Source organism: Eurypyga helias, unplaced genomic scaffold (assembly GCF_000690775.1).
Source record: "Eurypyga helias isolate BGI_N326 unplaced genomic scaffold, ASM69077v1 scaffold15328, whole genome shotgun sequence".
NCBI lineage: Eukaryota > Metazoa > Chordata > Aves > Eurypygiformes > Eurypygidae > Eurypyga > Eurypyga helias.
The window spans coordinates 1-12,921 of NW_010266415.1; the positions used below are offsets into that span (position 1 = coordinate 1).

At 40.8% G+C, this 12,921-nt stretch overlaps 2 protein-coding genes across 2 annotated transcripts; one reads left to right on the forward strand and one right to left on the reverse strand.

Annotated features, from left to right (window-relative positions):
- Positions 1–5,158: 5,158 nt before the first annotated feature.
- ACBD7 (acyl-CoA binding domain containing 7) lies at positions 5,159–5,853 on the forward strand (the record flags this gene model as incomplete). Its single annotated transcript, XM_010157080.1, is given in 4 exon segments — positions 5,159–5,192; positions 5,194–5,321; positions 5,430–5,492; positions 5,580–5,853. Coding segments are annotated over 4 exon segments (299 nt in total), but the record flags the coding sequence as incomplete, so codon positions are not given.
- Positions 5,854–6,215: 362 nt separating this feature from the next.
- Positions 6,216–11,209, reverse strand: OLAH (oleoyl-ACP hydrolase). The gene is made up of 6 exons (XM_010157079.1): positions 11,080–11,209; positions 9,504–9,642; positions 8,809–8,908; positions 7,651–7,826; positions 6,598–6,683; positions 6,216–6,349 (listed from the first exon to the last, which is right to left on the reverse strand). The coding sequence occupies exons 1-6, from the start codon at positions 11,207–11,209 to the stop codon at positions 6,216–6,218; spliced, it is 765 nt and encodes a 254-aa protein (XP_010155381.1).
- Positions 11,210–12,921: the final 1,712 nt, after the last annotated feature.

Sequence of the window (12,921 nt, forward strand, 5' to 3'; positions counted from 1 at the left end):
ACAGGGGTGCGCTGCCCGGCTCCGCGTGCCGTCTCGGAGCCGGCCGTGTTTCTTCAGCGTGAGGGGTGTTACCGCAGAGTCAAGGCTGCCTTGCCGCACGGGACATTGCCCCAGGCTTGCGGAGGGTGAACAATCCATTGCTTTTTGCAGGTGGAGGGGGAGAGACATGCTGCTTCTTTTGAACTGTTCGTAGGTCAGGTAAGGGCTAAACCTTGCCTGTTTAGAGCATTTTTCTTTGCATCTTCAGTTTGCTAGGGCTGCATTATGCACCGAGAGGTAGGTACATACTTATTTTTTCAGGATCTAGCTACATCCTTGGACTTGTAAAAGGAGGCGGGAAACTTCTGACACCGAAGCAGGTGGTATATATGTGCGTTTGGGAAGCATGAATGATTTTGGAAGGAGTTGGGTGTGCATTTTTTGGAGTGTGCGCACCTTTGGAGTGGTGCCTTTTGATGGGCTTGTGTTGGGTTCGGAAAGCTTTTACATTCCACCTTCCGGTGAGAGCGAGCCTCCTTCTGCCTTCTCTCTGACTATAGCTTTAAGTGGTTCTTGAAGAAATTATCTTCATGGCTGGCTTTTAGCCTCCTACCTTTGTAGCAAAGCATGAATGCTTCCCTTGTCTTGCCCCTGCCCTGATGGATTAGGCTGGTTTGGGGTTTTTTTTGTTTTTCATTAGGCTTTCCATTATCCCTTTCACTTCAAGATTTGCAAGGCCTTTTATCCCAGTCTCATTATAATGTCTGTCCCAGCTTAGTTACTGTGCATGTTGTGCAGAGAGTGAGCAACATAATGCTCTGACCTAGATGCAGGGAGCGTATTGCCAGAGGCTCAGCAGTTTTCTCCTGAGCTGCAATTACGTGGAATGGCACAGAGGTTTCATTGTGGTGCTTTACAGCTAAGAGGAAGAATCCTACTTCTTCAGCGGGTCAGAACTGCCAAATCCCAAACATAACACCACCTTTGTTTAATTAGTGATCACTGAAATTATAGTTTGTTTATTCTGTCTTGAATTCACCCTAGAAAATAAATGTATTAGCCTGACGATTAAGCAAGGAGCCATAAATCAGCATTAGAATGAGCCGAGTGCTGTGTGATGTGCCGTTCCATCGGTGTAAACAGTTACACTCTCACATAAACTCAGCGGTTGAAAGATGCAGAATGTGTCGGATATTGTAACTAGACGTAAAAATCCACTGAATCAAGCTGTGTGGGCATGAGGACAAAATGAATAAGATAATGGTTTCGTCAGGGAGGCTGTAAAAGATTTATAAGTTTTGCAAAATGGTAAATCATTCTGTAAATGAATTCATTCAAGCTTTTTTTCTTTGCAAAAAGGGAGTATGTGGTAACAGTCTGATGATTTGTGCATTTATCCGCAGCGCACGTGCGTACATGTGTCTGTATATATACTTCAGCTTTTCATTTGAAGAGTTAAAGGGTTTATCAGCATGTGATCAAAAGGAAATTTTATTTTTATAGGCTGCTCCTAAGCATGTTGTGTAAGCAGGCAAATCCTGAGCAAGTGTCTGTGCACAACGATTGACTCGAGGGGGATAAATTGCTGAATTTGTTTCCCTTCCTTGGGTGCTTCTTCATAATAAATGCATCGATTGAAAACACTGTTGTTGGTGCAGTCGCGGACACAGGCTTTGGCGTAATTAGGCTGCAGCTTTGGTACCCGGGTACACAACTCCTTTGTACCCTAACGCTGCGGTGTCTGAAAAGCTGCGCAGCAGCACGACACGTCTAGAGTGACCGGGGTGAGGTGGGGTGTAAATTCAGGGCGTGTGAGTAAGTGCCCCTGTCCTTGCTCCTGCCCTGAGGTAAGCAGCATGGACCAGGCCTGTTTTCACAGAGGGATAAGCTACCTGTCCGTCAAGCTGCACAGCGAGGCAGAAAGCCATACGAACAGTCTCACCGGTACTGTGCGTCCAGGCTCCTGCTTGGCTTACAGCGACGTGTCCGTTTGCCCGCGTGCTCCCAGGCTGAAGGAGCCCGTGCTCTCCTAAGGCACAGGGCAGTGCACTCGTGTCCCGCAGCCCTGGATTCTCCCCACGCCCTTTTGGCGGCTTGCTTGCCTCAAGCCATGTTTCTAGTGTTGCTTCTGCAAGGAAGGACAGTGATATTTACTGACTTCCCATGGCCCTTGGCAATTGTTGGTGAGGAATTAAGGAGTTTAACATCTGAACTTGCTCAGGAATTTCAGGTGGTTGTAGGAAATTCAGGTACGATTACCCTACAGAAGGAGAACAAGACAAAATACTGCATAGGAAGAAAATCAAAGCTTGCAAGGCTTTCATGAAAGCAAATGCTAATATTACAAATATTAGGAGTTCCTCACATGGAGGACTTTGTTATACTGCTTACAAGAAGCACACCTATTCTATAGACTGATTAATAACTAAAGCACTGTTTGGGGCTTTTTGTTTTTTTTTTTTTATGGCCAAAGACACTTCTCTGTTGAACATCAGGGATAAGGCAAGGATCAAATGGTGCAGGATTCAAAATGCTTTTGTTTGCACTTAGAATCATAGAATGGTTTGGCTTGGAAGGGACTTTAAAGATCATCTAGTTCCAAGCCCCCTGCCATGGGCAGGGACACCTTCCACTAGACCAGGTTGCTCAAAGCCTCATCCAGCCTGGCCTTGAACACTTCCAGGGATGGGGCATCCACAGCTTCTCTGGGCAACCTGTTCCAGTGCCTCACCACTCTCTCTGGGAAGAACTTCTTCCTGATATCTAATCTAAACCTCCCCACTTTCAATTTAAACCCGTTACCCCTTGTCCTGTCACTACAGGCCCTGATAAAAAGTCTCCTCCCAGCTTCCTTGTAGGCCCCTTCAGGTACTGGAAGGTGCTATAAGGTCTCCACTTAAGCTAGAAGCTATCAAAGCTGTAATTTCTGGAGAAAGACTCGATTTTTCTAATCAAATTTGAGATTAGGGTTTTCTTGTATGTGCATATTTTTCTTCTACGGCATCAAGAACAAACAGGTGTAGAGGACATATGGTTTTCACATTAGCCTAACAACTCATCCTAGGGGAAATACTATTAAAACTTGTGTCGTAAACTTCACAAAGTCCAAGAAAGGTCTAAGGCCAAAGCTTACAGAGTAATCAGCAGGAGTTTCTTTGTACCGTTCTTTACTTGACTGCCGTGCAGCAGATTGAGTATTTAAAGAAGTTAAATCACCTATCTGTGGCAGTCCAGCCATAGTTACAAACAATTTGCAACAGGAATTCCTTAGGGATCAGATCATACTACTGTGTGCGTCATGAAAACTTGGCCAGCTGACAGAAGACTTCATTTGCTGATTTGACCTAAAATATAAAGATTTTCATTCCTGTATAATTGCATTCATAAAATGTTTCTCTAGTTAATTATTTCCTTTTAACGTCTGCAATTTAAAGGGATTTTACAAGAACAAAAATTAATTGACTGGCACTTTGTGTCTCCTGACCTACATACATTGAAGTGTTTCACCACACGCCAGACAGCAAAGGCATCCGTTCATGAATGTACGTATCTGAAGTTCGTATTTATACGTACTGAATCTACATCAATATTAATGTCACTATTGCTAATTTAAAACATTAAATCAAACTGAAATCATTTTGGGTAGCTAAATCACAGAATCACAGAATGGTTTGGGTTGGAAGGGACCTTAAAGATCATCTAGTTCCAACCCCCCTGCCATGGGCAGGGACACCTTCCACTAGACCAGGTTGCTCAAAGCCTCATCCAGCCTGGCCTTGAACACTCCCAGGGGTGGATTTGCCAGATATATTTGTTATTCAGACCTGCCAGAAGATAAAACTCCTGCTCCACAGAGCTTATTGTTCTAAGATCGTTTCAAAATGTTTGGGTTTTGGCAGTGAGGCCATACACCTTTGCTTTCAGGCTACGAAATGCCACCCTACCCGGGTTAGCACAGGCCTCTCGACAGCAGCGTAACTCTACAAAATGGTCACTGCACAGTGTGGAGGTTGAGGACTCCGAGCGTGCTGGTGCCTGCCTCCTAACCCGCTCACAGTCCTGCAGTGTGTTTGCTGTCACGCCTCGTGTCCGCTTCCTGAGTTTCTTTTCTCTGGTCGGGATCCTTCCCATTAATAAGCAAAAGATGATGAGAGGTAAGGTACAGTTAAGAGGGAAGCCTTAGGCTTAGTTAGTTGGGAACAACTAGATGCTTTCATGATTTTTGAAGTGTTTTTTTGGGGGGAAATATTTGCTTTTATTATTCTGTAATTTAAATCATTAAGATGCTAATAAATATGGCTGCTTTTTATATATGACTATCCATAGATTTTCCAAGATTTATTTACTTATACCAGTGTGACTGTAGGGTACAACCTGTGGAATTTGTACTTTGCCAGGCTTCTAAGGCTTTCACATTACAGTTAGCGCAGTGAGTGGGCAGGTCACTGTTGGAAATCTAGCGCTCTCCGAAATGTCCTGGGCGTGGAAAAGGACTCCAAACTCTATGTTTAATTCCAGCCCGAGACCTAGAACGTGGAGAGAATAACGGCTGTAGCCTTGGGTTGATGGGAATGTGGGATGCATGCTGATGGTGGAAGGAGTAAGTTTATGCTGCACTCATGCTCCCCTGGCCTCGTTGGAGGGGGTCCCGGCAGCAGCCCTGCTTATTGCCGTGGGGTGCGTCTGTGCCAAGCATTGGCCACCTTCTGCAGCGTCAGCAGAGAAGTGGAAATGAAGTGGGGGGGATTTTGCAGTACCCCTCAGAGGGCATTGGAGCTCTGCCGCTTGCGTCAACGCTCTGCAGTCAGGGCCAAAAGGATTCAGAGATTACTGCTGGGACATGGAGTTCAGCGAGCGCCGCCGTACACCCAGCGTGACCGAGAAAGGCACGTCCACTGCATTCATTGCATAGGCTGCTTGCATCAATGTCTCAGCAGGTATCCTGACACTTGGATAGTCTGTAATGGTTGCAAGTGTTCAGATGTAAAACTGTCGGAGAAAAGAGGCTTACTTATTTTAGCAGTGCTGACCCTATCAGCTAAGTAGGCCTAGTTCCCTTTCTAATAACTTAGGGCTTTATTAAGCCTCTTTCATGGGAAAATGCCAAGGCTTACCACTAAACCCAAGTGAGTGAGAGTATCTGTGATACTACCATGCATGCTATACTTAATATTTTAAGCACAGCCCTTGAGAGGAAAACTAACACTTTCTTTTGTTTCATCAGGCTGACTTCGATCAGGCTGCAGAAGACGTAAAAAAATTGAAAACAAGACCAACTGATGAAGAACTGAAGGAACTGTATGGATTCTACAAACAGGCCACTGTTGGAGATATTAATATTGGTATTCCTATTCCTATATATGCCTCACATTTACTCCCCTATCTTGATGAAATCAAGCAATGTTATGTAAATCTGCATGATAATCCAAGGTATGCCTTTATTTTGGCAGAATGTCCAGGAATGCTAGATTTGAAAGGCAGAGCCAAATGGGAGGCGTGGAACCTGAAAAAAGGTGTTACACCAATGACATTTACATCACGTAGTCGTGTTTATAGGATGACAAATGAGGAAAGATAACGACTCCTACTTTCCTTTGCAGGTTTATCAAAGGAGGATGCCATGAATGCCTACATCTCTAAAGCAAAAGCAATGGTAGAAAAATACGGGATTTAGAATACTCAAAATAATTCCCACTAATAACTGACCCTTCAGTAGCTATTGAACTAACTGTTGAGAAAAACGTAATGCTAACTCCCTACCGTGCCGTCTGACAGTAATATCTTTTAAGCATAAACTTAAAACTGTAAAGGGTGTGTACGTACATACTCTATTTTTAGACTGTATCTTATTCTAAATAAATTTGAACCTAAAAATTAATCTTTCAGTAAGAATTGTGTATTTTTGTGTGTCTGAAATTATATTTAGCATTTTTACAGGAGCACACCTTTTTTACAGGAGCTCTCATTTGTTTGCAAACAAGGTTATGGAATGAACTATAGGGTTTGTGCACATGAAAGATAAGAGGGAAAAGACAAAAACTTTTTTAACACCCAAAGCCAATGTTTATTTTAAAAAAAGATAGAAGAACTCCCCCTCTTACAGGATTATAATAAAGATCTGGAGGAACAGAACAGGTCGTAGGCATAACTGTATGCAGTTGTACAGAAAGAATGACTTCTCGTGAAGTGCTGTGGAGTAATCTTACAACTCCCCTCATTAAAACAGAGGGAAATGCTCACAGATCGGCATTTTCTATACATCTCGTTATGTGTTTTGTCAAGAAAATGGCATTAGAAGGTTCCAGCAGATAAAAGTGACCTCCAGGAAGGTTGTAAAAGGAAGTGTCTCCACTTGTTAGACTGTGCCAGGCTGAAAGAGATATTTAAAGTGTCAGAGAAATGCCAACAATTGTGGTCATTGTACATAACTATTTCAAAGTTATTATTTAATAATTATTTTCAATCCCATACCAACTGTTTTAGTTCATACATCGAGACTGCTCTGCTGATGTGTTTAATTTAAGAAGGAGATAAAAGACTCTAGAAAACTCTTCATAACTGACTTGATACAACTGGAAAATGGGTAAGTGGAAGAGGAAAACCATTTAAGCAAAGTACCTTCTAAATCATGTGGTTTATCTTCGGACCCATTAAAGCAGGTAATATCACAAGAGAAAGGGATATTCCTGTCTGCCTTCTCAAAACTGTGGACATAAAAAGTGGTAATAAAACTTTCTGTAAAATACCTGTATTTGGAGTTTGCTTCCATGTACAAAATAGCTTTTTCTTTCTCCTCCAAAACATAACAAACTTCAGGAATAAGATTGTGCAGAACCTCAGGAGAAGGAATTACTGTATCTGTAAGATTCTTAGCTCCTTACCCTGCTGCAAGGTCTACTTGCAGTACTGCTGCGGTACTACTACCCAACTACCTAGGTCTAACATTTTAAAGAAAGAATGACCCAACAGTTAGGAAGGAAAAAAAAAAAAAAAAAAAAAAGAGCTTCGAGCTGCAGTAAAAATTCTCACCTAGCCCACAAAATTGTCTGCTTATATTCAAGTTCTGATGTTTCGGGGCTTTCTCAGTGCCAGGTTCCTATGGCCAACATGAGTCCCGCATCCAAGAGTGTCCTTCCTTTTGTCAGGATAAGAAACCTCAACCACTCAGCCATGTGAGCTGTTGTGTAACATCCAGTGGGGACAGCAGTTAGGACAGAAGCAGCCCGTTGCCCTCTAGATGCCTAGAACACAGGGATTCTTTGCTTCTGGTTAGGAGAGGGGCCCTTGGATCAGGAGGTTGAATGCAGTGAATCATAATCATCATCAGTTGAGCTTATTAGTCTCAGGAAACAATAACAGAAGTGAGACTATTCCTTTTAGTGGCTACTAACTTTGGATCCTAAGTAGAACTGTAATTCTACTACAGTAGTGAACACGTCATGGTAAGAGCAGTGTTTGCTACAGTAAGCAGTGTTTTCAGCTAGGGCTTCAATACTGGAATATAGATGGAAAAGCCCACAAAGGAGAAAACTACGTTTACTGTTTCATATTCTTTTTATACCATAAATGAGAACAATTTACAGAGAAAGAAGAAAGAAAACCTGAAACAATCAGACAGAAGTAAAACTGTAAAATGCAAATATAAATGCAATACCAAGTTGTAAAACTTACGAAAATGTCTGAAGAACTCGAAGGTCTTCTCTGAAAACCAGCAGCAGATCTTTCTTGCTGTCTTCATTCTGCAGAAGCGTAGAAGGAGTTCCTCCAAAAATCTCTATCTGTGTAAGAATTTCTTCATCTTCTGTATCACATATGGGTATGCTTTTGATGGTACGAAACGCTTCAGACTGTCAGCACCAGAGAAAACAGGTCAGTGTTGTATATAACATACTCTACGTTTCATTAAGAATTGTTTTTGTGAGAAAGTACAATGATTCTTTGTCTCCAAAATACAATGGCTGATTAGTTTAACATCCTCAGAGAATAATTGGAAAGGGTTAGTAGACTGGCTGCTGAAAATAGTTTACAGGTGAGACAAGTACCCTCAAGGTCTGAAACTTCCACAGACAAGTAACCATTAATTTAATTTTGTTCAAAGTTTGACTCTCACTATTGAAATATAACTGATAAAATAATCTATTTAAGAGAAAGAAAAGCCTGGCAGTGGACACAAATATGACTAATGTAGGACTGCAGAGACCAACCCATTATGGAAATTTGCAGGAATAATAATTGCTTCTATGAAGGACTAGCTTGTGCTCAGGATTCCTAAGAAGCCCCAGGACCAGAAGAATGGAAATAGCAAATGATGCCTGGGAAGGGCTGGGAAGAAGCCACTTAACCCTTGTTTTGCTGAGAGGGACTAGCAGAACCATCAGAACCTCAGAAGGGACTGAGGACAGATTAAAAAGCCAACAAAGAATGAGGAGGAAAAGAAATAGACAAATATACTGAGGGCTGGTGCAGGACGTTTATAAGAGACTAGGCTAAGACAGTTAGTTTGCATGTTACAGAACAAGGAGTGGAACTTTGTATTTTGTTTTGATTACTTTCTAGTATTAAGCCAAAGGCCATTGGAAATGATACAGTATTCCAAAAAGGTAGCGCTAGCTTAAAGGAGACTGTTCTCCCTGGGCTAAGGTTAGCAGCAGTGACTGTTCTTGAATGTGAAATTCTCTGTCCACCTCAGAATTCATTTCCTCTGAGAAAAGGAAGCAGTGCTTGGTTTGTATTAAAGCCACTCTGCATACCATACTGTAAAATGTTATTTTTACGCTTGGTAGCTGACATACTGGTTTGTATCGTACTGTTAATGATTCTGTAACTTACGTTTGGGGCATGTGCCCCCGACGCAAAAAGATGGATCGGCTCTAGTCCATACTTTTCTTTCAACTGTAGCGCAACTGCAAAACTAATATAAGATCCAAAGCTGCAGTGAAAAGAGAAGTTGAAGCAAAATAAGCAAGCACATATGTAAAAACAGGCAAATGTAAACATGATTTGAATTTCAGTGATAACTGTCTATCTCGAACAGTTACTGAAACCGTATGACATGTAAATGATAGTGATACTAGCAAATTGAAATGACGTGTATTCTTACACAGTCCAGTTTTACAAATCAGACCTTTTTTTTAAATCTCTCTTTTATTAGTCTCTTTAATTTGCAGTAAGAACAGTTATTTTGAATTCTTGGGACTAAGTGATCTGCAAAATCTGTGTTCTATGACTGGTTCACCCACTGCATGCAAACAGAGTAAGCACTGACACAAATATAAACAGTAAATACAATTATAATTTATCAGTGTAAGAAAAAAAATAAAAAAGACTTTTTAGAAGACATTGTGCCTGAAGTAGGAAATAACCAGTCTGAGATCAACAGCATATTTTAGGATGACTTGACAAAAGACCTTTGCAGAAGTGTATTTTCCTAAAGTTCTTGCAAATAAAGGCAAGTAACGATCTACTCCTGGAGGTCAAAGATAAAGCTCCTTCACGGGGTTATCTAAAAATGTACCTATTTTTACCTGTGACCAAAAAATGCAAATGGTTTTTCTTGCAAGTTTTCTAACAAAACACTTGTAATTTCATTAACTACGGTGGTCATGTCTTTTGCAAAAGGCTCCTTAAAACGAGATTCTCTCCCGGGAAGCCTTACAGAGGACACTGCAGAAGAGGTGGAGGAAGGGAGGGAAAAGAATTACAGTTAGTTCAAACAGAAACAGTAAAATAATTTTAATTAATTCTTTCAATCTATTCTGCAGAATAGATAGATTATTTAAATCAATCCTTCTTACAGTGTATTTGCTTTTGCTACTACTGTCTTTAATCCTGGGAGAGGTTAGGTTTCCATCCCTTCCTTTACTCACAAGTGTTGCCTCTCCAATTGATCTGACTGATAAATGCCTTGGGTCAGAAATCCACAAGGTCCTGACATCACCTGAGGTTTCAAAGCATCTTTAGTATTAGTAACAGCCACAAATTCTTTCATTTTAATAACAGTAAGTTTGAGGGTTGTGTAAAGTATATCTTTTCAAGGGCAGCATTAGAAAGTTAACCTATAGTGGAATTGTACAGCCCCTGTTTTCTTCTTTGCAAGCTCTTCAGCACTGCACGTAGTAAAATGTGGAATCGTATAGATTGGGTCAGGCACAAAGTGTTTTAGAAGAGATACAATAAACCACTACCTAATACCATGGAAAGCAGTACAGAAATGTTTGCATCTTTTGTACTTTCTTTCTGCACAAAACATCTCTGACAGAGCATGCTGCACTCTGATTTTATTCATCTGTGTCTGCAGTGGCTCCTATGCCATCTCCTCAGAAACTTGGTTGGAAGTAGTTCCAGTGGACAAAAGCTTTCTTCTTCCTTCCTGTTTAAGTTTCAAGGAAAATTTGACGTGACTTGTGCAACTGTTTATGGAAGGCATGCAAGCATTTACGGGACTGGTACAATTGCAATGGCAATGCTCTCTCTAAATCCTAATCACTATTTTTTTCCTTGTAGAAGGTCTGGAAAACAGCCTTGATTCCTCTTCAAATAGTTCAGCAATGGATCTTTTTAGTGCCAATAGAGCCTGAATTGCAATGAGAATTACTTCACAGTGTAACGAAATGTCATTTCAGTGTTATAAATCCATGGTTTAAACTTCAGTTTTGATACAAGGAGTGCAAAACCATGCAAACACAGAGGATAATGGCAATTCATTATGTGCAGTCTCTCAGTATTAAAAGTAGTTCTTATATCTTCAGCGTTAACCTTGCCGATGCCTTTTTTTAACATTAATGGTATGCCAATGTATTGCTGTTTCTGAATCATTCCAGTAGTTTCTGAAGCATTCAAGCATTATAGTCTTGTGAAATATAGCTCTGAGGATATAACTTTTTAACCTAGTCAAATATAATTTGATCCAAGGTGGTACAGAAACTTAGTAAACTCAGCACCATAAGGGAAACGCTAATTCCTAATGGAATTCCTTTTTGGGTAAGACCCATTGGAAAAAGATTGCAGTGCTCTCAAGAACATTATATTCCATTCAAAAACTTTGGCTACCATGTATTTCAGACTTGCTTAACTTCTGCTTTAACTACACGAATGACTAACCTTCAATTGAGCTGCTGAAGAGTTTGCCCCATTGAGCAAACTGAGAGGTTCCACCTCCGGCCCACGGAAAGCAAATCAGCCTACAGAGAGCATTTGGCTTTTTGTATGGACAAGCAACCACCTTCTCCATTCCTAAAAAAAAATACCCAAGAAAACATGACATCATTCTAGAACAAGATTCTTCAGGTATAGGAAAATTAGAGTGAATTAAGTCTAATATGAATCAAGGAACTGCAATACTTTCTGTCAGCAGAACTGCTTGTGCCACAGCAACATGTTAGATGCAAGATAATCTTCATGCGACAGTGGAAACCAGTTTTGCTTTTATAAATGGTGATGGAATAGTATTGGGCAACACCCTTAGTATTTTCTCCTATTTGAGTCACTGACCTCGAAGAATGTAACAAGCAACGAAATAGACTGATACGGTATTTCAGGATGACCATTTAAAAACACAGGCTTTTAGAACATACACAAAATTATAAGGTCCATCTAAAGACCTAGAAAACATAAGAACCACCCAGTTCAATATTCTGTCTACTGCAGGGGAAAAATGGGCATCTGGGGAACAGCTGCATGCCATTTCTTTATATATAGGAAACATCTATGAATTTCTCTTTCATGTATCTATCCACTCTCCCTTTAAATTCCTACAAACAGTTGGCATCTATGCCATCCTCTTGCAGTGAGTTGCACGGCTCTACTGCTGCACAAAGAACGACCTCCTTTTTTTGTTTTTAATCAGACTGCTACAGCTTCGTTTGATAGCCACAGGGTAGTATGGTAAAGAAAGTCAGTGCTGCATCTCCCAGGATTTGCCACGGAGCATTTCTGAGATCTTCTGTCTTACTGTCTCTGCTCTCAGCTCTTTTTGCTGAATGAAAAGGCCTGGCTTGCTCAGGTATCCCTCGTGTGGCAGTGCTTCCATACTCACAACCATCATTGCTGCCGATCTTGTTAACATTCTTTTTGAGAGGGTGGAGTACCCTGAGCCACATTCAGCTTTCTCACAGCAGCTTTAGTATTTTTGTTTGCTAACTGAAGTTGGCAGCTGAAGCAAGGTTTGTAACTACTCCTTCCTTCTTGCTGAGAAGGTGAAACAGTATCAAAGATGCCAACTGCATCGCCTCTGGCACCAGATAGTGTCTTTACTCTCTGAAGAAAGATGCATTTTTCAACCATTTTTATTCTTCATTCCCGATTTTCTTGTCCTTTATTCTTGCTGATTAGATTTGTGGACATGAGCACCGAGGTGACATCCTACTACTGATAGTGCATCAACCTGTGTTCTGTCAAAAGAACCTGGGAACACCATGTGCAACAGAAATACCTGGTAAAGATACATTAATTAGCAGCAATAGTGATACAGAATTTTAAAAAAATGTTTTCTGCAACCATTAGAATAAACTCACATGTTCTTGTTAAAAAGACTGAAAAAAGTAGTAATTAGGGGATAACAAGCAGCAAAATTCCATTTCCAAAATGCTGCAAATTGCTAAGGGTATTGTCTTGCTTTGAATATAGCGCAGTGTATGATTCATCATGAAATACACTTACATGCCTACCTGCAGTGGTTTTTACCTGCACAAAAGGCTTGGGAAATGCAACCAGATCAAAACAGGCAGTAATTCATACCTATCTGAAACCACATAATGCAAGAAAGAACACAATCTACGCAAGTGTTGCTGTGGCAATTTCTTGATTTTCACGTATGTTTAAACCAGCAAGTTTGTTAACATTTGTTAAGAATAACTTCCAAGAAACTACAAGAAGAGCAAGCTAAAAAAAGTTGTATCAAAAATCACTGGGCAGACAATGTGAGCTAAAAATAGCTGAACAACC

Bases quoted from the DNA above. Each gene is read 5' to 3' on its own strand.
- OLAH (XM_010157079.1), bottom strand. From the start codon at position 11,209: ATGGAGAAGGTGGTTGCTTGTCCATACAAAAAGCCAAATGCTCTCTGT. The intron at 7,827-8,808 runs GTAAGTTACAGA...TGGTGCTGACAG, and splicing joins CGGGGGCACATGCCCCAAAC to TCTGAAGCGTTTCGTACCAT. The intron at 6,350-6,597 runs GTACTTTGCTTA...TATCTCTTTCAG, and splicing joins TAAACCACATGATTTAGAAG to CCTGGCACAGTCTAACAAGT.